The 25,073-nt window shown below is 42.2% G+C and overlaps 1 protein-coding gene across 2 annotated transcripts in view; it reads right to left on the bottom strand.

Annotated features, from left to right (window-relative positions):
• PPP2R2B (protein phosphatase 2 regulatory subunit Bbeta) overlaps positions 1 to 25,073 on the bottom strand; it is a 454,043-nt gene that overhangs the window by 407,567 nt on the left and 21,403 nt on the right. The window contains exon 1 of one of the 2 annotated variants that reach the window (XM_065875380.1): positions 21,935 to 22,008. The exons of the other annotated variant lie outside the window; for it this stretch is intronic. Within the exon in view, the coding sequence (XP_065731452.1) occupies positions 21,935 to 22,008 (74 nt within the window). Of the gene's footprint in view, positions 1 to 21,934; positions 22,009 to 25,073 lie in introns of those variants that run through there. 2 annotated transcript variants of the gene reach the window in all.

Genomic DNA, 25,073 nt, shown 5'->3' on the forward strand with positions numbered 1-25,073 from the left:
CCTTAATGGTCATATGATTTTTGTCTCTGTTTTCAAGATTTTCTTTGTTTATAATTTTTTGCAGTAATATTATGATAGATCTAGCTATGATTTTATTTATCTTGAGTGGCACTAATACCACTCCTTTAACTGTAGCCCAATGACTTTCATCAATTTTAGAAAAAGTTCAACCAGAGTCTTCTCAAATATTGATTTTGCCCATTATCTGTCTTCCATCTCCTTCTTGAACTTTTGTTACAAATGTTAGACTTATTATGTCCTGTGTAACTTTTAGGCTTTTTCTTATTTCTCGTACTTTTTTACTTTATTGTTTCAGTCTGGATATATTTTATTGACCTGCTTTCTTGGTCAGTAATCTTCTCTACTGCTCCAGTATAGCAGCTCTTACATCCATTGATTGAGTTCTTAATTTCAGTTATTGATTTCTTAACTTTCTTAGCTCAGGATTTTCATCTATTGCTATGACATGGTCCCAGAATTTACCTTCCTTCTCCCTGCTACCCCTCAATCCCCACCAAACTATCTTCCTGGTTATCCTTGTAACATCTGCTTGCTCTTTCAAGAAGTGTGACATTGGCTAGATTATATACAGCTGTACTGTCCCTAGAAGCTTTCTCTTGTTGTTTGTCTTCCCCTAGAAAAAAAGCCCATTATGTTGCCTGGTTGGAGTGATTAACTATTGTTTGTATATCATATACCTCCCTGCCAGCCTTGGAGAGCATAACTGTTCAGATGCCTGCTGGCTTAAAAGAAGGAAGATCAGATTGATGTCAGAGTTTCCACAATGCAAGGCCTTGTCTTTCCAAAGGAATTACTCATCTACACTTGGGCCAGATGAATTCTGATTGAGAGGGTACCACCATACATTAATGAGAAGCAGGGTCTCAGTGGTGGGTCCTACCCAAATCCCATTATATATGTTAAAGAAGTCATCATTATCTGAAATTCCCGGAGGATGACAGTCTAGTGGAGGAAGATGGGGTAGAGGGTTCAGCATACATGCTTCTAATGCCACAGTCCAATGATTTGACCTTTAAGTCTGGATGCTCCAATCTCCTTTGCTGGTTCATGTGTACAACCTATAAATATTGGAGAATTCCCAGAGCTTGGTCTTGGGCCTCCTTCTATTCTCAGTGTTTACTTTTTCTCTTAATGATAACCCAGGCCCATGGCTTTAAACACCACCTCTACTTCTAACTCTGTTCTCTTCCTAATATTCCAGACACAGACATCTAATGACCTATTTGATGTCCCCTGATAGATGTTTAATACATAACTCAAAATTAACTTGCTTCAAAGGGAACTGCTTACACAGGCCCTCTTTAACAACTATTCTAATATAGCAACCCAGCAATTACTAACACATCATTCTGCTCTTATTTTTATCGACAGTGACTGTAGGTGTCTGATATTTCGTTCTATTTACTTATAATTTATACTCTATTTCCTCCCATTACGATATAAATTCCATTAGAACAGAGGTGTGTATGTTTTGCTTGCTACTGTTTGACCAGTAACCATAACTTGTTCCAGACCATAGTAAAAGAAACTGAGTGACTGTTTGTGGAATGAATGTGAGAAGACCATGCCTCTTTTTCCTGAGATGACATTTGTCTGGAGTGGAGTTGGGAGGGATGTGGGTGGTTTGAAATCTCATTCACATTCTTTGTTATATGTAAGCCTACATAGCAAGTCAGCTTTCATTATGGGGATGTCACTCATATCCCTCTACTGATCCCACACACTTCCTTGTCCAAAATAATTTACCCCAAATCCATTCTTTGCTCTCTATTACCTCTGCTTCCTCCTAATCCAAGCCTCCTTCCTCTCTTTCCCATCAGTTCTGATAGCCACCCTGTATTCTCCACACAGCAGCCAACATGATATTTAGAAAAACATAGGATATTATGTCCCTGTCCTGTTTTAAACCACCCAAGGTTTCCTATTATACTTAAAATAAAATCAAGCTCCTCATCATAGCCTTTGAGGCCATATGTGATCTGGTCCCTGCCTTTTTCTTTATGACTGTGGGCCCCCAACTCTCTCCCTTGCTAACTAAGCTCGGCCATATTGCCCTGCTCCCTTTTATGTTAACATAGCAAGCTCATTGCTGCCTGAGGTCCCTTTTACTTACTACTCCCTCTGTCTGGAGGATCCTCTTCCCTGGTTTTTGCATGGCTGATGATCTCACAGCCTTTGAGTCTGGAGCTTCCCTGAGCTTCCCATTTATGGCCACTTAATTTTTCATTATCATATTGTCCTATATTATTTTCTTCATTGTTCTTATAGCCAACTGAAGTTATCTTATTTACTGACATTTTTTTTGACTGTCTTATTCCCTACCATCTCTCCAGCATCTAAAACAATATGTGACACACAATAGATGCTCATTACTCATTTGTGGAATACATAAGTGAACGAATGAAATGGAGAAATTCTCAATCTCTCATACCTTTGCTGCTCTAAATGTCATTTATTTGGGATAAGTCCTTATTTATTCTTTCTTTACTTAAAAAAGAAATAGAGTAAGCTTAAAATCCATAATTTTTCCCCTTGCCTATACTCTCTCCTTATAGAACTATTACCAGCTTCTTTTAATTAAAATGATTTAACATATATTAGTCTCTTATTGGTGCCAGACAATATGCTTGATTCTCTCATTTATTACACCAACCCTCTGCTTTAGATCCTATTATATAATCCATACTTTATAAATCTGAAGTTTGGGATATTTCAATCAGTTTTTCAAGGCCACAAAACCAACCAAGATTCCATTTTAATTTCTCAAGTGAACCTCAGGAACCAAGGAACCAGGTGGGATAAGGAAGAATTTGGGATCACTGTTACTCCCCCACCCCACACACCAAACAATCCTTTGGGGGGGGGTGAGGGGAGGAGGGAGGGAGGGAGAGAGAGAAAGAAATTCATATCTTGATGACCAGAGAAAACTTTGATAGCAAACTCTGAACTCAGCTAATTTAGCATCATCCCCAGAAGGAAGGACAAACCAAAGTCAGATCATTGACTGTGAATATCTTCTTCTCCTATTAGAACAACTCTCTAATTAGTAGATTCTCAAGGCTTTGAGTTCAAGAAAATCAGAAAGGCTGACTTTACTCGGTCAATTAATCTCGGGGCTTAGTTTGACCAATTCATCCTGTTATCCGAAAAACAAAACTACATGTGAAGTAGAAACTCATTTACATACAACCAAGAAGTGGTGTACAGTTTGAAGTAGAAGAGACTAGGAGGAGAGAAAAATAGCTAAGGAAAATCTTAGGAAGACAGAAGACCACACGGACCCAGAGCCTGTCTTTATGCAACCTCAAACTTCTTGGTGAAAACTGATGGAAAAGGAGTTTAGATGTCAAGCAAATTGGCTAAAATTTTAATTTTCTAACTGGTTATTTGGCATCATGAAGACAGAATCGTGCTGAAGCACTCTGTAAAGTGTCTTCAAAAACTGTTGCTTCTGTTCTACAAACTTCCTTAGAATTTTATTTGTCTATATTAATATCTTGGGGTATAAAATATGGTTTTTTTAGTATATGGATAATCAACCTTGATGTAAAATCCATTAAATACAGTCACACAATCATATCATTAGGAAGGCTGTTTTTTGAATCAGTACTGATTTAGTGATGGTTTACTTTGTGTCTAGATCAGCCAACGGTGGGTGCAAAATATTAACGAGATTAGCAAATATTATTAGGCAATTTAAATGCGTCAGGAGTTTTACTAAACACTTTCTGTGAATTAGCTCATTTAATTTCATATCAACCCTTTGAAGAAGGTATTATTATAAGTCCAGCTTTATAGATGAGCAAACTGTACGTCAGAGAGGTTAGTATGCAGTAGCATCAGATGAACCCAGGCAGTCTAACTCGAGTCGAAACCTGCCAACATACAACTCTCCAAGAAGCCTAGTTTTTGGGGAAAAAATACACATGTATGCATGAAACAGTTAAATCACAACAAAAGGAGCTGTGGGATCAATGGTCTATGGATGAGGCTAAATAGGCTCACTTGTGTGACACCATGGCGTTAAAAGCAGGTGAGAGGAAGGGTGGGCTTAACATACGCACACTACTGTATATAAAACAGATAACCAACAAGGATCTATTGTACAGCACAGGGAACTCTACTCAACATTCTGCAATAACCCATCATGGAAAGGAATCTGAAAAAGAGTAGATATATATACATATAGATATATATGAACTAAATCACTGTGCTGTACACCCGAAACTAACATGACCTTGTGAGTCAAACTATACTTCAATAAAAAGAAAAAAAAAAAGCAGCCAAGACTCAAGACAGAATGACTCCTGACATCACAATCTAAGGGAAACTGAGCTCCAAGTGATTAACTTGTGGACAAAAATGTAAGTAGGATGGGAACATACTCTTGACTCTGGGAGATTATATATATGGACTCAGATTCTCTGCCAACAAACACTCTGAAATTTCCTTGTGCAGTAGTTGTCTTTGCCTCGTTTCTAAAAGAAAGTTCTCCTCAACACAATCTAGTCTGTCTTACAAACAAGCAGCTGGCAAATTGAGGGTGTGATATTACGTGCTGTAAAGAGGTATTGAGACTGGCAAATTCTTATGCTCCCGTGCCCCTCAGGATTTCATTCCTAGTTCCTCAGGATGGGTTTTTGGTGCGGATAAGAGTTTTATATTGGGTGGTGTGTGTGTGCATGTGTGTGCAGGGTGAGAGAGGAAGAGTTGTGTGCCATGGGGAAGTGGACACGTGTGCCATCTGGAGAACAGCCCTGCAAACCACCAGTCCCCTAGGAGCAGCATGAGATGAGTCAGGCCAGGAATAGCATTTCCTGACTGCCCACTCACTGGCACATTGCCAGAAGGTTTTATTTTCTTCTTTAGGTTCTAATCTTCAGATTCATATGAAAGGATGATATTGCCGAAGCTGGTGATGAGACGCTTTTTATAATAATTAGTATGATTGATTACAAGACTCTAATCTCCTGAGGTCAGGGACCAGGTCTGTTTTATTCACCGTTGTACACCAATATCCTGGCATGAAGTCAGGACCTAATGAGTATTTGCTGAAAGAATAAGTGAATAATAAAGGAATGTAATATTTTGTATTTATTGGGTCAGATGCTCTCAGCGAATCATTGCTCTCCTGGGTCACCGAGAAGCTGGCAACTCTGATTGCATTAAATATATGGGATGTTTTTAGAAGCAAGGCCCTCTGACCCATTAGCAACCCACTCCCTAGTATTTTTTTGGGGGGGGTGGTATGTAGATATCAATTCAATCAACAAGCTGTTACTGAGCTCTCCTGTTGGAACACTGTTAGGGGAACTGGGGATGGTACACTGAACAACGCAGACAAGTCTTTGTTCTCTTAGAGGTTCCCTTCTTGTAGGTTAAGCATGATAATAAATACAGGGATCATATGACTGGTGGTAATAAATGCCACGAAAAAGCAAGGAAAGGAGAAAAGGAATGATGGATGAACACAGTTGATATAGTGTAGCCCCAACCATCTCCCCTGAGGAAAGCATCATCCAGGGCCTGGAATCAACTTAATGGGGATTTCACGAGTCCCACCTCTATTAAGTTACATTGGAAACTATTCAAGGGTTTCAATGGTGCCCAAGTCTTTCAGATGTCGGGAAATTATTTTCCACTTGATTGTTCAGAAATCTATTCAATGAGTGACTGGTGGGGTGAAAAGAATGGCAAAAGTGATCAAGAAAGTGCACTTCTAGAGGATATGATGGAGGGATTACCATAGCCAACGTGCTTTGAGCACTTGCCCTGTTTTGGTAAGCACTGAATGTCCATTACCTTAATTTATTACCAAAAGATTCCCATGCAACAGGCACTATTCTTATCCCCCTTTGACGGCAAACAAGGCACAGAAATATTAAGTGAGCTGCCGGCAGTCACTCAGCTAGTGGATGGAAAAGTCCAGTTGGAACCAGGCAGTCTGACTCCAAGGCTATATCATTAAGTCATTCCCTTGTAGAGTTAAGCACACTGCCTCTAGAACCCAAAAGTTTTAAACTACTAGTATACACTGTTTCTTTGAAAAGTATAGTGAATTATAGGACTTAAATATTTGAGAGGATTATTTTTAAACAAAGCTCCCAAGTCTACCACAAAAGGATACAATATTCCACCAAGACCCACAATTTCTTTCAGCCTCCAGGTCTTTGCACTTGTAGGTCCCTCTGCCTGGAATGTTCTTCCCTGGGCCCTTTGCACGGCTGGCTCTTTCATCTCAGTCAAGCCTCAGCTCAAAACGTTATTTCTCTCTGTCCACTCTGTTCCTATCAGGACACCAGTCCTGAGTCAATCACTATGCCACTGATCCTATTTTTATTTTCTTCCCAGCCCTGATCACTATTTGAATGTTCCTGGTTATTGATGTGTACGTGTGGTTACCTGTTTCCCTAACCAGAATGCAAGCACCACGAGGTCAGGGGCAGAAGCTGCTTTGTTTCCTTCCTGAAATTCCTCTGGAGACTGAACCCTGCCTGGTCCCTCACAGAGGCTTTAAAAACTTGTGAATGAATTCATGCTCTCCCTGGGTTCTGCAGCCTCACCTCCCAGAGGGCTTTCCTTCTACAGAAGATCATGCTACTGGCAGCGTCTGCCCACTGTTCTGTGCAGAATTAGAGCACCAGATGGAAAAGGAGAGATCTGCACCGGAGGCCTGAGAAATACTGGCCAATAGGCACCCAAATGAGCTGTGAATGTTCTGAGGGCTGCCAAGGAGACCAGATAGGAAGCTTATTTGCCAGCAGACCAATTTGGAGGGTATTTCTATAGTTAGGTAATATGCAAGGTCATCATTTAAATGTTATCTGAATCTCCTTATTTTGGTCTTGTTTTGCTTTGGCTCCCATCTTATTTGCGATCTGATGCCTTCAATGGTTTATCACCTATCTCCCCCGCCAGAACTGAAGGCCATGAGAGCAGGGATCTCTGTATCTGTATACCCCTAGATACTCAGTGTCTAGAACCATGATAAACACATAATAAACACATTGTAGGTGCACAAGAAATATTGAATAAATGGACCAATAAACGAGCCAACATTCTGTTGTGTCTGTGGAGAAAGGCAGGTGGAAGACCATGATAGAGCTAATGTATACTGAGTCCCTGCTAAGTCCAAGACACTGTTCCAGCTGCCTGGAACCTACCTTATTTCAGTTATTTACCCTTTTACGTTAGAAGCTTTGGGAGCCCAGGTTTTTTTATTTTTTAATCTTAATTTCAATTTTAATTTTTTAAACATCTTTATTGGAGTATAATTGCTTTACAATGTTGTGTTAGTTTCTGCAGTATAACAAAATGAATCAGCTATACGTATAGATATGTACCCATATCCCCTCCCTCTTGTGTCTCCCTCCCACACTCGCTATCCCACCACTCTAGGTGGTCACAAAGCACCGAGCTGATTTCCCTGTGCTATGCGGCTGCTTCCCACTAGCTATCGGTTTTACATTTGGTAGTGTATATATGTCCATGCCACTCTCTCACTTTGTCACAGTTTACCCTTCCTCCTCCCCCTCCAAGTCCTCAAGTCCATTCTCCATGTTTGCGTCTTTATTCCTGTCCTGCACCTAGGTTCATCAGAACCTTTTTTTTTTTTGTAGATTCCATATATATGTTAGCATACAGTTTTTGTTTTTCTTTCTGACTTACTTCACTCTGTATGACAGACTCTAGGTCCATCCACCTCACTACAAATAACTCAGTTTCCTTCCTTTTTATGGATGAGTAATATTCCATTGCATATATGTGCCACATCTTCTTTATCCATTCATCTGTTGATAGACACTTAGGTTACTTCCATGTCCTGGCTATTGTAAATAGAGCTGCAATGAACATTGTGGTACATGACTTTTTTTGAATTACGGTTTTCTAAGGGTATATGCCCAGTAGTGGGATTGCTGAGTCATATGGCAGTTCAATTTATTTTTTTAAGGAACCTCCAGACTGTTCTCCATAGTGTCTGTATAAATTTACGCTCCCAAAAGGCAAGAGGGTCCCCATTTCTCCACACCCTCTCCAGCATTTATTGTTTGTAGATTTTTTGATGATGGCCATTCTGACCGGTGTGAGATGATATCTCATTGTAGTTTTGATTTGCATTTCTCTAATGATTAATGACGCTGAGCATTCTTTCACGTGTTTGTTGGCAGTCTGTATATCTTCTTTGGAGAAATGTCTATTTAGGTCTTCTGCCCATTTTTGGATTGGGTTGTTTGTTTTTTTGATATTAAGCTGCATGAGCTGCTTGTATATTTTGGAGATTAAACCTTTGTCAGTTGCTTCGCTTGCGAATATTTTCTCCCATTCTGAGGGTTGTCTTTGGTCTTGTTTATGGTTTCCTCTGCTGTGCAAAAGCTTTTAAATTTCATTAGGTCCCATTTGTTTATTTTTGTTTTTATTTCCATTTCTCTAGGAGGTGGGTCAAAAAGGATCTTGCTGTGATTTATGTCAAAGGGTGTTCTGCCTATGTTTTCCTCTAAGAGTTTTATAGTGTCTGGCCTTACATTTAGGTCTTTAATCCATTTTGAGTTTATTTTTGTATATGGTGTTAGGGAGTGTTCTAATTTCATTCTTTTACATGTACCTGTCCAGTTTTCCCAGCACCAATTATTGAAGAGGCTGTCTGTTCTCCATTGTATATTCTTGCCTCCTTTACCAAAGATAAGGTGACCATATGTGCGTGGGTTTATCTCTGAGCTTTCTATCCTGTTCCATTGATCTATATTTCTATTAAGGAGCTAAAATATATAGAGTGGAAGATGCCTTTATTCTTTCACATTGTAAAACTGGGTCTTGCTGGGGAAGTGGTTCTATAAAATGAAGGTTGGGTATCCCTGGGAGCCTCAAACTTTAATCAATTCACTGAGGTCTGTGCTGTATCAAAAAAATTATTTTGTACGATGCCCAGAACATGTCTGAGGATCAATAGAAAATTGTAACTAAAGCCTTGGCCACTGCTTCACACAGAGGATCGTTTCCATTTATCATCTCAGTTTGACTTTATCTGAATGGGAGCCAAAAATACAATTTCCAAACAGAAGACTGGAAATGAGTACAAATGAAGTGAATTTGGAGGAGGCTGTTCCCAGCGTGTACAACCAACTTCGCTTGGGTGAGTGAGACGGGGAAGAGGAAAATGCAAGTTGGCACAGAGGCATGTCTGAGATGGGAGTAGGAGACATTGAAAGAGAATTGGTTCAGGCAATACTCGACTGCCCCATAGTCCCAGCCCTGAGCTCTACACAGTCAAGTTCAGCCCATCACTTAGTGGCACTGAAGAGGCACAGTACGGAGGAACACATGTTACATACCCCGGTCCTGAGCAACCTTATTAGGTACTCAATGGGGGGAAGATAGCACTTATGAGAGTATTCTTGAAAGCTTAATACCAGATAATAGTCTTTTCAGCTGATTCTGTGTGTAAATACGGCCAATTTCAAAGAAAAATTAGCTTCCTTTTAAAAACTATAAAGTAATAGCCCCATTCGTTATACATACCTCGCTCAGCCACTGAAAAGTACCTCAAAGCTGGTTCTCTCCTGAGGGCTTATCAAGACACAAGTCTGCTGTGTGAAAGGAAGGAAACTCTTTACAGGGTATCCTGGAGGGCTTTCTCCGTGGACTTCCATACAGAGTCTCTACTCAGATCAGCCTGTCATTCTAACATATCCACAGGATTGTCAGGAACTGTCAAACCACTTTCAAAGGGGACACTGAGGCCAAAACAGTGCAGTGAAGCCACAGGCTGGGTGTCAGTCCCAGCTCTGACACTAACCAGCTGTATGCTTTTAGATGGTTCACTTCATCTCTCTGCCGGGTGGAGGTTAGGGCTCTGAACACGGCTGCCCTGTCTCTTCCAGCTCTAGCTATCCATCTGGTTTGACACAGATTGCCAGGACCAAGGTGGTATCCTGCCTCACTCACAGGCGGCAGCAGCCATTCGGAAAACGGCTCTGTGTGCTCAGGCAGTGGAGGAAGTGAATGTTGACCCTTTGCTTCCGAGATCCCCTCTAAGACCCATCGTTGGCATGTCTGCAGTCATGCAAACTCCGACTGAGATTTAGAATCAGGGTGCTTACAAGCAGGGCACCTAACCCCCTTCTCTTGAGCAGCATCCCTCCCTGAGGCTAAATCTAGAGTTCCTGCATCTTGGGCTAGATATGGAGGGAGGAAGGAAACCATGTGACATTCAGTGGTGTTGCCTATATCATCTATACTCTGTTATCCTAGGACAGTGTTTCTTGAATTATTGCTCTTGAGGTTTCTTCCTCAACAGGTTTTGGAGTGCGGATTAGAAATGGGGGCTCTTGGGCTCCACTCTGGCTCTACTGATTCAGAATTTCAGCAGAGAGTGTGTGAGCCCCCAGATCTGCATTTTAAACTAAGCACTCTAGTTAATCTTATGTATGCTAGCATTTGGGAACCACTGTGTTAGTGGAAGGGAGGCCAAAATCTCGCGGGTCACTCCACTTGCCTGTACTTGTTGCCAGCCGTGATAATTTGTCATTCGTTTCCCACCACCATTTATCATCACCTATGTGCCAGGTCCAGTGGGGAGCAAAGGCTCATAGTGCCTGCTCTCATAGAGCTTATGGTCTAGTGAGAGGAAGGAAGCGACGATAAACGAATGCAAACATCTAACACCTGAAGCAGTGAGCAAATCTATGAAGTAAAACCAAGGTAGAGTGCGGGGAGGCACATCCTTTCAGAGATGGTAGGCAGGAAGGCCTATCTGAAGGATGACATTTGTGCAAAGCCTTAAAAGAAGTGAGGGAGAGAATAGTGGGGTTGGGCGAAGAACATCACAGTAAGAGGGAACGGCAATCTTAAGCCTGTACACGGCATGTAAACCATCCTCGTGCACATGGAGAATTGTCTTGATGGTTCTGAGAAATAGATTTCAGCTCGACTTAAAGATGGAGGCATGGTCATCACTCTTCTGAAGTTAAATGGGCAGCTTGGGCAGGAAGCAAGCTTTTCATAGCTATGTTATCAGGAACATAGCTGTGAGGGGGTTCATGGACCCTGCGAATGTCCCTGAATCAGAGGTCTTCTCCCAGACGGAAATTCTGTGATTCTTTCCAATGGGATGAAAACAGGTGGTCTGTAACTAAATTGTGTTGCCTTTAGGCAGGGCTGGAACACACAGTGATACACTCCACGATAGCCAATATCATGCCTTTGTGGTTAATGGTACCTACTTGGCTCCTGCAGGATGTTACATTTGGGGTTCCCACCGCAAGCTTAGACATTCTATCATCTGGGTTAGAGGACCATGAAAGAATGAATTTATAATTAAGTTAGGACGTGGCTTCCTAACCTTTGCTCCTAAGACTGACTTTTGGCCAACCGTCCCCTGAGAGGGCCACCTTGCTGTTTATATATAAATATACACAGCTGAGCATATGTACTGTTCCTTCCAGAGGCTTGGATATAGCAGCTATTTTGTTGAATAACATGATATAAAAACATTCTTAGTGGTTTTGTCCTAAGACAGCCTTTCTCTTCCTTCTAAATATCGTGCTTTGCAAGTGCTGTGTCTGGAAGAGGAAATGCACTCTATTTTTCAATGCCTGGAATGTTTACTTCCCCTTCAAAACACAGCCTGCTGTGTTCCTGACATTGCTCATTTAGAATACAATTTCTTTGTCTGGATGTCAAGCCAATGGCCAGGTTTCCGCGTTCATAAGACTGTTTTAATAAGACACACACGCAACTTGAGGAATTTGGGGCGTACATAGAACCACCTACAAGTCTACTGCACTACAGCAATAAGGGCTGCTTCAAGCAAAGCAACCATTTATCTCTGTTTTGAGTGGCCAACTCCTTAAAATATGTCCACCCCCTCTTAGCCTCTCTAATCTATTCTCACAGCAGTCAGAACAGTCTTCTCATGCTACAAAGATGGCCAGGCTTCTTTCCCCAAGTTCATACCCTTCCATAATTTCCAGTGGGTCTTTGGATCAAGACCAAACTCCATCATTCACAACACAGAACATGCAGGGTCACAGCACTCATAGCCTCAGTCTCCTCCAAACTCCTTCTTGGTCTCTGTGCTCCAGCCACACTGGCCTTCCTTCAGGACCTCACATTCACCATGTCCCTCTGGTGACAAGACCTTGAAAACATGCTCCCCCCTTTGCAGGGAAGATTCTCTCTCTTATTCTGCCTAGTTAAATTTTACACATCCTTCAGATCTCAGCTCAAGTGACACTTCTTCAGGGAAAGTGTCCTGGTCTTCCTGTGCATTACAAACCCCTGTTAGACCTTGCCCTAGTTCCACGTCCTCTCCATTGCAGCATTTGCCACAGTTTATATTCATTTGATGAATTTATCTTCCATCAGGATATGAACCACATTTATTTTTACCACCAGTGAACCCATTTCCCAGCCAATATTTGATATAACAGATATATTCTTTAAGTGTTTGTATTTTTAAATAAATGAAAAAATAAATTAATGATGTCTCTTGAAAGGAGGTTCACTGACTAATGAATTTGCTCCTAACATTTTCAGGTAAGTGACATTGCCACGCAACAACAGTAGGATTCAGATAGGGCTTTCAGGCACACCTTTGAATTTATTTGTCTCCCATTTGCTTTCCCTACTAACTGTGCTATTGCAGACGCTTGTGGAGACAAAGGCCCTGGTCATCTTGGCCCGTATTTTCTCCCAGCTCAATCTGCCAGTGAAGAAACAATGACTCAGAAAACTAACGGGCCAGACTCTAACAACAGTGATGATTTCACCGCCAGTGATTTCTCTATTAGATTTATAAAATTGAGTCAAAATGAAGGAATTGTCTTGGGGCACAAGTACCAAAGACAAATAATGAATTCAGAAACACAAATCAGAACAACACTGACAACTGTACATTACAGGCAAGCACCAGGAAAGGTGATACAGGTTGAAAGAATCAACCAGCCTGGTGTTACCACTGGTGAGACCTGGACAAACATTTTGTCACAGCAAGTACAGGGAACGTCCATTAGGTGGCTACCAGGCACATGCGGCTCGATATCTTTAATCCTTACAAGAAACGTGAAAAGCCAACATCATTTACTTCCATTTCACAGTTGAGAAAACAGACACTCAGAGGATAAATAACTTGAAGTCACGTTAGGAACTCTGGTTTATCAGATTACAAAGCCAAAGTCTTTTCCAACTAAATATCTCATCTCACCAGTCCTCCATCAGTATCTTCACCTGGCCAGGCTTCTTTCCTGGCAGAATTGTTGTGATAATTATCTCCATGTGATAATAATACATGCAGAGTGCCTGGATCCCAGTTGGCTTTTATTTAAACATTATGTGCTGTCCTTCCTATTTCTTACCCACTGTCAAATTCCTTACGGATTTTTATTAGAAACTCCTGAAAATGGGGTTACCGTTCCCCGTGAGGTGATTTTATACATGGAGACTCAAGAGGGGGACCTACTTCACAAAGCACCTCTCATTTAATTTCAAACCAGCACCACCAGGTTTTATTATATTGCCATTTGAGGGCTTCCCTGGTGGCGCAGTGGTTGAGAGTCCGCCTGCCGATGCGGGGGACACGGGTTTGTGCCCCGGTCCGGGAGGTACAGCAGGATTAGTCATTTTCACAAGAGACACCAATGTCAGAAGAGAACTAGAGCCTAGTCCAGACGACTGACCCAGGATTTTTTCCCGTCACCACATCATACCAAAGCGCACAAGGCAGGAGTTGATTTCAGGGGCTTCCAATAATACGGATCATATTAATAATAACAACAGCTAACTCTTAAATTGCATGGGTACCACACTACACTACTCACTTTGTATGACTTATCACATTTACTCACCAAAGCAACTCTTTGGCGTGTGCATTATTTTCATCCTCCTTTTTATAGATGTCAAAACTAAAGCCCCCCCCAGACCGAATAACTTTCTCTATATTAGGTAGATGGTTTAGCCAATACTTGAATAAAACATCTTGAAGCAAACTCATAGATACCATGAAGCCGACAAATGCACAGTTGAGGCCCACTGAATGTTTAAGAGGATGACACTGACCTTGAATCTTCCCAGGACAGCCATTTATCTGCCAGACATCTTGACCAAAAGCAACCTCTTCTCAGTGGCAGGATTTCAGTCCGTCATTTTTCAAAGGGATCCACAAGTGATCAACCGCTTTCTCCCAGGGCTCCTCCGTTGAGCTCTGAATACGTTCCTCAGTCATGGCTGTTGTTTATCACAGACTCAGCTTCTGACCTCTGACTGCTCCTAAGATTCATCTGGGGGAAATTTAAAAACCAGGATTCCTGGGGCGGACTTCCAGAGAGTATGGGGCGGAGACAGCCCCATGCCTTTGCCGCAGCTGATTCTCATGCACGGCCAGGGCTAAAACGTACTGTTAGGGTTGTGTGCCTATGCCTTTCTCTCTCCTTTAGTTTCTTAAAATAGGGATGAATCTTTTCAGTTTCCATGTGCTGAGAACAGTGCCTGAATATTGTGGGCAGTGGTATGGGGCAGCTAAGAGCCTGGCTGCTGGAGGTCAAGCAGTCTGGGTGCAAACCCTGATCTACCACATATTAGCTGTGTGGTTTTGAGTAAGTTACTATATAATTCGATGCCTTGTTCCCTCATCTGTAAAGTTAGAATATGCACCAATGCTTGTGATGTTTTTGTGAGATTTATGTGAGGTAGGAACTATGAAGTATTTAAGGTAGAGTCTGGCACATAACAAACCCACAAACAATGCTAGCTATGTAAATATATTCAATCCACATGGAACCTTAATGTCTATATGTGACAGCTGTGGAAATGCAGTGTGGGATGCAAAACATAATAACATTAAGTCCAGTTCACTGAATATTCACAGGCATCATGCAAGGTGTTTACCAACATTATTTTTTCACCTTCATGATAATACTTGGACGTGTTATTATTAGAGAAGGAAATATACCAGTTAAGTAACTGAAGGTCACCCAGCTGGTAATTATCAGTTCTGAGATTGGAACTCAGGTTCATCTGATTTCAGAGTTCACTCTTTCCACGTTATCACTAAGACTTCATATAAATGCATTCATTCAATCAATAAGCATCTATGCCATGCTTACCACGTGTTAGAAACTCTTCTAAGTACTGGAGACACAGAAATGAACAAAACAGAGAATGCCTTTGCTTTCATGTAGCTTATATTCTATAGCATGACAAGACTGGTGACAAATAAGTAAATGGATATATAACATGTCAGGTAAAGGTAAGTGCTATGGAGTAAAAATAAAGCAGGGTAAAGGTAACTGGGGACTGTTTGTGTATATGTGTGTGTGAGAGAGAGATTTTTTTTTTCATCTGGCTACATCGTAACCTTTCTTTTTTATTGAAGTATAATTTATGTACAATATGTTACAGGCGCACAATATATTGATTCACAATTTTTAAAGGTTCTCCATTTATAGTTATTATAAAATATTGGCTACATTCCTGTATTGTACAGTATATCCTTGTACATTTTTTTATTTTTCTATTTATATTTTTTTGTAGCTTATTTATATATAGTAGTTTGTACCTACCCCTATATTGCCCCTCTCGCCTTCTCTCTCCCTACTGGTAACCACTAGTTTGTTCTCTATATCTGTGAGTCTGTTTCTTTTTTGTTATGTTCATTAGTTTGTTGTATTTTTTTAGATTTCACATATACGTGATATCATACAGTATTTGTCTTTCTCTGTCTGACTTATTTCACTTAGTATAATACCCTCCGAGTCCATTCATGTTGTTGCAGATAGCAAGATTTCATTCCTTTTTATGGCTTAGTATTCAATTATGTGTATATGTACCACATCTTCTTTATCCACTTATCTGTTGATGGACACTTAGATTGCTTCCATAGCTTGGCAATTGTAAATAGTGCTGCTATGAACACTGGGGTGAGGCATTTTATTTTAGATAGGAAGGCCAGGAAAGGCCTCTGATAAAGAAACATTTGAGTGATGGATGTGGTAAGATGTGATTGGATTCTGGATAATTTTTAGGAGTTTAAGCCCAAGAGGATTTATTGTAGAATTAGAAGGATGTGAGAGATAGAAGGAAATCAAAGACAACTCCAAGGTTTTTGGCTTGAGCAATTAGGTTCTCATTTACTGAGCTGGAGAAAAATGCTGGACCAACAGGTTTTTCTTGAGAGGAAATCAGTAGCTCTGTTTTGAAATCTCTGTTGGACGTCCAAGTGGAAATATTGGGTAGGCAGTTAGATGTACAAGTCTGCGTTTTAGGGAGAGGTTGAGGCTAGAGATATAAACTGAATAGATGATACTTAAGAGCATGAGATCACCTAGGAGCAAGCATAGATTAAGGAGAAGACTGAGCCCTGGGCTCCAATAGGTTGGGAAGCCCTATTGGAAGGTTGGGAAGATGATAAGGAACAAGCAGGGGAGTCTGAGAAGGACTAGCCGTGAGGGAGAGGGAAACAGAGAGCAAATATGGGCCTTGAGGCCAAGACAAGAAACCCTCTCAAGAAGGAAGCACTGGGCTTCCCTGGTGGCGCAGTGGTTGAGAGTCCGTCCGCCTGCCGATGCAGGGGACACGGGTTCGGGCCCCGGTCCGGGAAGATCCCACATGCCGCGGAGCGGCTGGGCCCGTGAGCCAATGGCGGCCGCTGAGCCTGCGCGTCCGGAGCCTGTGCTCCGCAACGGGAGAGGCCACAACTGTGAGAGGCCAGCGTACCGCAAAAAAAAAAAAAAAAGGACTGATCATCTGTGCCTCCACTGCTAAGAGCTGGCAAACGATGATTGGATTCATCAATGAGGTGGCCACCGGTGACTCTCACAAGAGCCATTTTGGTGGAGGGATGGAAAGAGCAGACTGGAGGAAAAGACAGGGTGACTGTGTATAGAGGACCCTTTCAAGGCATTTTTTTTTTTTTTTTTTTTTTTTTTGCGGTACGCGGGCCTCTCACTGTTGTGGCCTCTTCCGTTGCGGAGCACAGGCTCCGGACGCGCAGGCTCCGCGGCCATGGCTCACGGGCCCAGCCACCCCGCGGCATGTGGGATCCTCCCGGACCGGGGCACGAACCCGCGTCCCCTGCATCGGCAGGCGGACTCTCAAACACTGCGCCACCAGGGAAGCCCCTCAAGGCATTTTTTTGAAAAGGGGAGCGGGGAATGAGGCAGCAACTGGAGGGGGATACAGGATCAGGACATGACTACCTAAAGTGAGATTATTTACAGTATGTTTGTGGACCGCCACAAAAGATCCTGTGGAGAGGAAAGACTTGGTGATAGCAGAGGGAGAGGGGCCGAGTGCAGGAGTGAGGGGCTTGAGTAGGGGTCAGGGGTGGGATCCAGCTCACAGGGGGAGGGCTGGCTGGCTCACTGGCCTTAGATGAAAGCAGGGACAGTTCATCTATTGTATGTAAAAATGGAAAGCAAATTTTAAATGTAAAGCAGTGCCAAACAATGTAAGATTCTGTCTCACTTAATCCTTACGATAACCCCTTCAAGTGATGTAATAAAATTTTGTTACAGAGAATCATAATGTGCATTTGGGAAAGACTTTCAATGTAGGTGTGTATTTGTAACAATGAGGAAATGAGTAGTCAGGGAACACTGCGGGTAGAAGTGCATTTGGACGCGGGCCCAAAGTGGGTTGGTTCTAAATACGTGAAAGGGACTGCGAAGAGAAAGCCAAAAACATGAAATATAAGAATTCCATAAATACATAAAAAGGCACAAAATAGAGCAACACCCTTTCTTAGCCATGTACCTTGGAACCGAACTACATGGATTCTAATCCTAGCCCTTGCACTTAATAGCTGTGTGACCTTGGACAAGTTACCTAACTTCTCTGTGTTCTGGTTTCCTCATGTTTAACACATGAGGACGGTAACAGTACCTACCTCATAGGATTGTGAGGAATACGCAGACGCACCTGTACCTTTATCCATGTACACACACAGTGGAATTGTGCCTAGCAAATGGAAAACACTGCAAGGTTTACTTCCAAAAGTAAAGAGCTAGAAAAATGTGTATTGTTTTCCTCTGTGTGTGTGTGTGGAGACTTCCAGCAGCTGTACTTTTGGGTGTCATTGGAAGATATTTTGCTTAAGAAAGGTTCCTCCTCTTAAAGGAGCATTGTTGAAAGAAGACAGGTAAGTGTATTTATTCACTCTGCCGTTCAGTCCTTCATTTAAGAAGAATTTCTTGAGCGTCTACTCAGTCAAGCTCTGTACAAACCAGGTTTCAGAGACTTAAGATGAAGAGCGTAGGATCCCATGCCCAAGCTGCTCCGGGCCACCAGGAGACAGACATGGACATAGACTGTTTCAGTGTAAACCTGAAGGCTATTCTCACACTGATCCTCAGAAGGAAATGTGCGATGTAGGGGCAAGAGCACTGAGTTGTGATTTAGACTGTTTGGACTTGAGTCTTGGCTCTGCCACTTTCCTAACCATGGCTCTGGGCAAGTTGGTGTGTGTCAGTTTCCTCATCTATAACACGGAGATAATCGTGTCGGACGCAAGAGGTGTGAGGGGCCAGTGCCTTCAGCACATAGCCAGTGATCCACAGGGTTTGTGGTACTACTACTGCTCCTCTCTCATTTCTTCTTCTCACTGTTACTGTGGTTTACGTGACTCATAATAACACCTCCATCTCTGGAGTTGTTGAGGAAGTCTTTCTAGAAAGACTTGACTGAAACTGAGTTTTAAAGGATGAACAGGGTTTGCAGCATGGAACCATGACCAAACAACTCAGGGACGGGATATGGCATGTGGCAAAGCGCATTACGCTTTAGGAAAAGAAAGTGCCTCTACTAATTTGTAAGATAACCCCAATAAAGGCCCTCCCACGTCAGGTGCCAAATTAGGTCCATCGGAGAACATTAGGCAAGGTTCCTCATATCTCACTGGTCTCTCATTCCTGTGGGTCTCCCCATCCCCTCTGTCCTGTCTAGAATGGTTTCTTTTTGACTGTGATTGGGATTTTGTTCCTCTAGTCCTGAAGCCATTTTGCTGAATGAATCCTTTCCTGTCAGGGGGATGGAGTTATGTACGCACTTAATGAGGTCCACAGAGAAGGGAATACAGTCGTTGTCTTCTCAAAACCCTATTTCTGCTGTTTGTGTATCAGCATTATTTAGCTGTCCTTTTTTTCTGGTTGTGTCTTCTTATTTCAGGTTAAAGTAGAGCGTGGTAATAAAAGCAGATCCCTCAAGCATGGTCACCAAAAGCTCCCCAACCCACAATATTTAAAACAACTAGCATTCACATAAGAGTTACATACTGGTGATTTACCCTATGTACAATGTGTTCCTGTATATAATGCCCTTAGATAATGCCTTAGAGGTCGTAAATACAAGTGCAGTCTGGTTATCATCATCATCGTCATCACCACCGCCACCCTGTGTATGGCATTCTGAATGTATTTCTTTGCATGTTTTACAAATGAGGACACTTAGGCTCAGAGAGGTAAAGGAACTACCCAACATCACCCAGTTAGCATATGGTAGAGATAGGATTCGAAGCCCAGGATCTTCCTGTGTTGAGAAAACAAAGTGAAGGCAAAGCTGAGAGGACAATGCTAGTCTTCTCAGTAGGACGGTTCCATCCCCGAAGCAGCTCAGGAATTGCTAGAGCTCTTAGAATTGTTCTATAATTACTCTTCAGGGGAGGATGTGGGTCATTTGGATTTATTTGATTTTCACAGGGACAGACACAAGTTATCCATTCTTGACTTTTTCAATGAAATAAAATATGAAGTTCCCAGCCATAACTTTTCCAGAATAGACTACAGAGGGACATGTTTGCTAACAATATAAAAACACAAACTCAGATTCATTCTGACATCTTTTTCTCCACAAACTCTAAATAAGTGTAACAAGTTTCTAGTGACCCTGTGATGTGCTTGAGGAAACCACTTGGTTGCCTAAGACAGTATAGTAAATAACAGAGACTTGAATATCTAAGAAAGCGCGTGGTGTGTGGGACTCAAACGTGATGACGCCTTTCATGTAGCAAGCTTTATGAACAACTTTAATTATCGCACTTAATTCTTAACGTCCTGGGAGTAGGTCTTTTGATTTCTATTTTAGAGATGAAGTTGGGCATAGAGCAATTAAGGGACTTGGCCCTGGCCGCTTGGTATTTAACTCCTGCCTTTACTACTGTGCCCTTACACCTCATCCCTGATTTTAATGTTTGCCAGATGCTATCTTCCTGGACCATTGTCTTCAATAGGTTTACAACAAATTCAGAGACAAGCCTCCCCACTCCCACCCCTAAATCTGATGATAGTTGGTGATTCAGAGATGGTTTGCTTTGACATGAATAAAATGGGGTTTCCGTTTTCATGGAATAAATCAGTTCAATTTGATTAAAAACACAGTTCAAGAAAGTTCTTGTGTTGGTGGTGTTTTGTCTGTATTAGGCAGGGTCTTTACTTTGATTCATAAACAAAACAGCAACTGAATAGACCAAGTGTTTGGGTTCTCAAAGTTTTAGCTGGGAGGGGAGGTCAGGGGACCAATCGGAAACGACTGAGGCAGCTTCCTATATGAGTTTAAGTCTTTGCATTTGGAAAGTTCCTCTGGAGGTTTCTATCCATGTTACTCCTTATTTCTCCCCAACACATGTAGGGACTGGCTAAGTTTCTCTCTATGAGGGAAGAAAGATTTCTCAATGGGCCACCTCCTTTAGTCCCTAATAAAATTTTAAAGAAAATATCCAATTTTTAAAAAATCTATGAAATATCAACGTCTATGGAAAATACCATCCTCAGTTTCAATTCAAGGGTGATTCCAAACTTCTACTCCCTTTTCTTGGGGGGTACTGATTAAAAAGCACCTTGTGGTATACATGGCTTCTCTCATTTTATATACACAACCCCCAGTCCCAGGCTCCTCCTATGAGGATGAGAAACGAGGGTGGGTTTTCAGAACAGGCTGTTCACCAGCTCAGTTCCGGAAGAGTGTGTCTGGACCTGAGGTGGAGTTGTCGTCCCTCACTATCCTTAGCCCTCTTCCATCGAGTACCGCTTGTAGGACAGCCCCTAAGGCTGAAAAACAGCCAGCTAGTGGCTTTTCTTGAAATTGCTCTTTTCCAAGGATGTGTCAGATCAAAATAAACAGGCAAATCACACATAGAAGATGCACGTCCAGCTGGTCACTCTAGGAACATTGAAACCTGCTGTGCCTAGTTGAAAGGGAATTGCCAGAATGTTTACAAGGCACACACACGTGCACACAGAAACTCCCCCCTCATGTGTGCATATCATGCTGGGTTAGAGGGCAGCAGAGGAGGTGCCTTAAAGGACCAGGAACTGGGGAACTGTTCATACAAGACTCAGCTCACCCTCGCCTTAAGGTATCAACTTAGAACCCCACAAACCACATTTCCAGCAAGCACTGAAATTCAGCTGCGATCTTCCTGTCCTGCACGCCAAGTACAGACCGAGCAAATCAATCCAACAACCGACGCTCCACAGTCATACAGTAATAAGCTCACTCTATTTTGCTAATTGCTTTCTTGGGCATACACCAAGTTATTAAAAGGACAGTGACAAAACAGAGAGCTTGGATAAATGTATGTGGCAGCATCTACAGCAATTTTTTTCCCCCTTTAACGTTAGTTCCAGTTACTTGTTTGCATGTGAAGGAGAACAAGGGAAATTGGCAAAATATTTCTAAATTATTTTCTACTCAGTTGTATCAGTTCTGAGATCACCTTTGCAATATCATCCTGCTCTTCAGAAAATACTTTCCTTGGAGAAGACAGACTGATTTTAGGAGCAGATCTAAGTCTGTGAGATACAAGCTTTTGCCGGGCACAACAGTCATCTAGTAGCTACAGAAGGCAGTATCAGCAGAGCCTGTGGGAAGTCAGACACCAGCCCACTTTTTCCCACCCACCCAGATGCTCTCCCTCTCTGGTCTGTACCTTCTGTGTGGCAGCTGGAAGAGAGGATGGTATTCGGAGGTCTGAAGATGTAAGGCAGGTAACGAGAGAAGCATTTCATCTTCCAAAAAAAAGGAAAAAGAAAAAAAATCTAAATAAAAAACCAGTCTCCTGAATCCATAAGGATTCTATCGGCCTTTAAACCTGGCTACATCACCCACATGTTTATGGAGGCTCGCTCCCAGTGCTGCAAAGCTGGGGAGCCCAAGGAATAACTGGAGATGGGTCCCATTTTGCCATCAGCGCCAGGAAGCACTGCCTTACATTTCTGCATGCAGCTCAAACTCAGAAGCCCCCAAGCAAGCCGGGATATAGCCTCTTCATTGGCTGCAGCTCCTCCGAGCAGGATTTGCTGAGTAAGTCAGTCTTGCCTGTAAACACACGCTGAAATGCCCTGCCTGAAACCTCTCCTTTTTCCCGTGTGGTCAGTTTCTTTCAGCAATAGAAATCCAGCAGGATATGGGAGTCGTGAGGATAAGTGACCATCTCTTATTTAGCTGAAAGATCAGATGAAACAAAGACAGCTTAGTATTCCGCCCTGGAGAGAGATGGCTGTTAAAAGAGCCACCCGTAATGCCATGGGTCTCAGGAATATTAAAGTACAGTGCAATGAAATGGGTCTCTGTCCTTGCTTAATCTAGATTGAGTTCTATTTTTTTTAATATGAAGCCCAAACAATAGGACCATTTATCACTTAGGTGAAGCCAAAAGCTGGGTTGAGTAGTCGGTGACAGAGGGCTAACACAGACAGATCCTGTGCTCCACTACGGCTGTTTTTTCCTGCCAGCACTCACACCGAGGCAATAACTTGGTTCTGAGTTATTTGCTGTACGAATTTAAAGCCACAGCACAAGAATAGAGACTAAACCCAAGTGAACTGGCCCTTCACCAAGCCGTGCACCCTGATGGCATATGACAATATGTAACGAGTAAGTTGGTGCAAGGATTATACAACTTTACCAAAACTCTCACTGAGATTGCAAATGAGAGGGCAGGGGAGAGCGGGAGAGGGAGAGGGAGAGGGAGAGGGAGAGAGAGAGGGGGAGGGAGGGGGAGAGGGGGAGGGGGAGAGGGTGAGGGGGAGAGGGGGAGGGGTGAGAGAGGGAGGGAGGGAGGGAGGGAGAGAGAGAGAGAGAGAGAGAGAATGAGAATATTAAAGGAAAGGACCAATTGCCAAATATAAACGATTTGGATTGGGGAATTGGTTTGGTTATGACCCAGGAAATAGTAATAACTTCGGAAATCTTACCACTGGAAGGTAAGCACAAGGCACCAGTTGGAAATTTATAAGTTCTGTCAAAGACACTAGTGAATCTGATAAAGAGAAATAGATGTTTTTGTGCTGCATTCAGAGGCACGAGGAAATGATTTAAATGGTCCTCAAAGGAAAACCAGTATTCCCCTGAGTGAAATTTTTTAAAATAAGGTTTAATATAAAAGTGTGCCTTGAAATCTGATAGAATAATTTTTGAGCCTTTATGGGCTCTCCTCTTTACAAAACTACTTAACTTAGCATTGGAGAAATGTGTTGGTCTGCCCACAAGAGCAAAGACTTAGAGCCGTAAGTAATTATAGTGTCAGTGCAGGCCAGGATGTAAATCCACTCTTCCACCAACATGCTCTCTCCCTGATTTTTGGATCATTGCAACATGATGACAAACTACTGGTGGGAACAGGACATTTTAGCCCTTTGATAGCCATACAACCCTTCACTTCCTTAGACCCAGAGACCTGGCAAGGTTGGGCCATCCCAAGTAAGTTGCTGTTTAAACAATGCCTAAAAGGTCTGGATTGGTTGTGTGAATAATCTCAAAATCACAACAGAAGAGCAAATCCAGAGGCATCTTCCTGAGAGATACAGAACTTCTAATCCCTGATCAGTAATGAGTCAAAATGGAAGGAGTGTGGGCTTTGGGGTCAAGCTGACACAGTGTGAATCCCAGTGCGTTCACTCATTGGTTGGGGAGATATAAACACAACTTTAACACCTGTGAGACTTCGTTTCTGCATCTATAAAATGGGAACAAGGTTTTCCTCTTGTATTCTTGAATGAAGGGAGATAAGCATACGATGCGCCTAGTACATTGTAGACTCTTGGTAAACTGTCACTGCCAATGCTGTTCTTACTGTCGCTGTTAGCCTTCTCTGAGCTTCTATGGCCACGTACCAACCTCAGAGTAGTGAAAGAGCGGGTGTGGTTAAGAGGGTGGCGCTGCCATTAGACAGCTAGTGTTGAAGCCTACCTTTGATATTGACTTACTGTGTGATCTTGGGCAACTGACTCAACATCTCTAAGCCTCATTACAGATCTAATAAGGATAATAATAGAATCTTACATGATATCATGAGGGCAAACTAGGATGGCTTAGATGAAAGGTTAAACACAGTGCCATTAAAATGCCTGATTTAGTGCCAGGCCTATGGACCCTATCTACCCACCTGCAGAATGGGCAAGGGACAGGAATGACGAATTGGAAATCTCCTTGGACAGGTGATTCCCATGCAGGTGGTTTGTTCTGCACTATTTGAACTGTTCAACGGGCTTTCACATCGTTTTTTTCTCTTTGATTCTGAACAATCCCATTTTACAGAAGACAAAACTGGCTGAGAGGATGTAATAATTTATCCAAAGTCAAACAGCTCCCTGACGAAATCTAGTGTTTTTACACCAGAATCACTTGATGAGCTTGTAAAGAATGCAGATTTCACAGCCCTGAAGCCTATTGATTCAGACTCTCTGGGGACAGACAAGGAATCTGAGTATTTAACAATCCACATGATTCTTTAACGTTTAAGAACCTCTGGAGTAAGGTATTTCATTTCATGCTTTGGCGTGAAGGGTCAGGGTAACAAAGTTTTTTAAACACCCTTCTTGTAAATCATTTGTCTCACCACGTTTGTCCAACAATTGGTTGCTACCTTAAGTTATATCAGGCATTAGACTGAGTGATGGGGATACAGGATATAAGATACCATCCCTGCTCTAATGCAGTACATTATTACAAGGACTAATAAACTATTATAATACAGCATTAAAGGGGTGACAGCAGAAAGAGGTTCTGAAAAAATTCTTTGGGATTATAGAGTCCCAAAAGCTCAATGTTAAAGATCCATGCTTTTA

This window comes from Phocoena phocoena, chromosome 3 (assembly GCF_963924675.1).
Source record: "Phocoena phocoena chromosome 3, mPhoPho1.1, whole genome shotgun sequence".
In the NCBI taxonomy this organism is placed as follows: domain Eukaryota; kingdom Metazoa; phylum Chordata; class Mammalia; order Artiodactyla; family Phocoenidae; genus Phocoena; species Phocoena phocoena.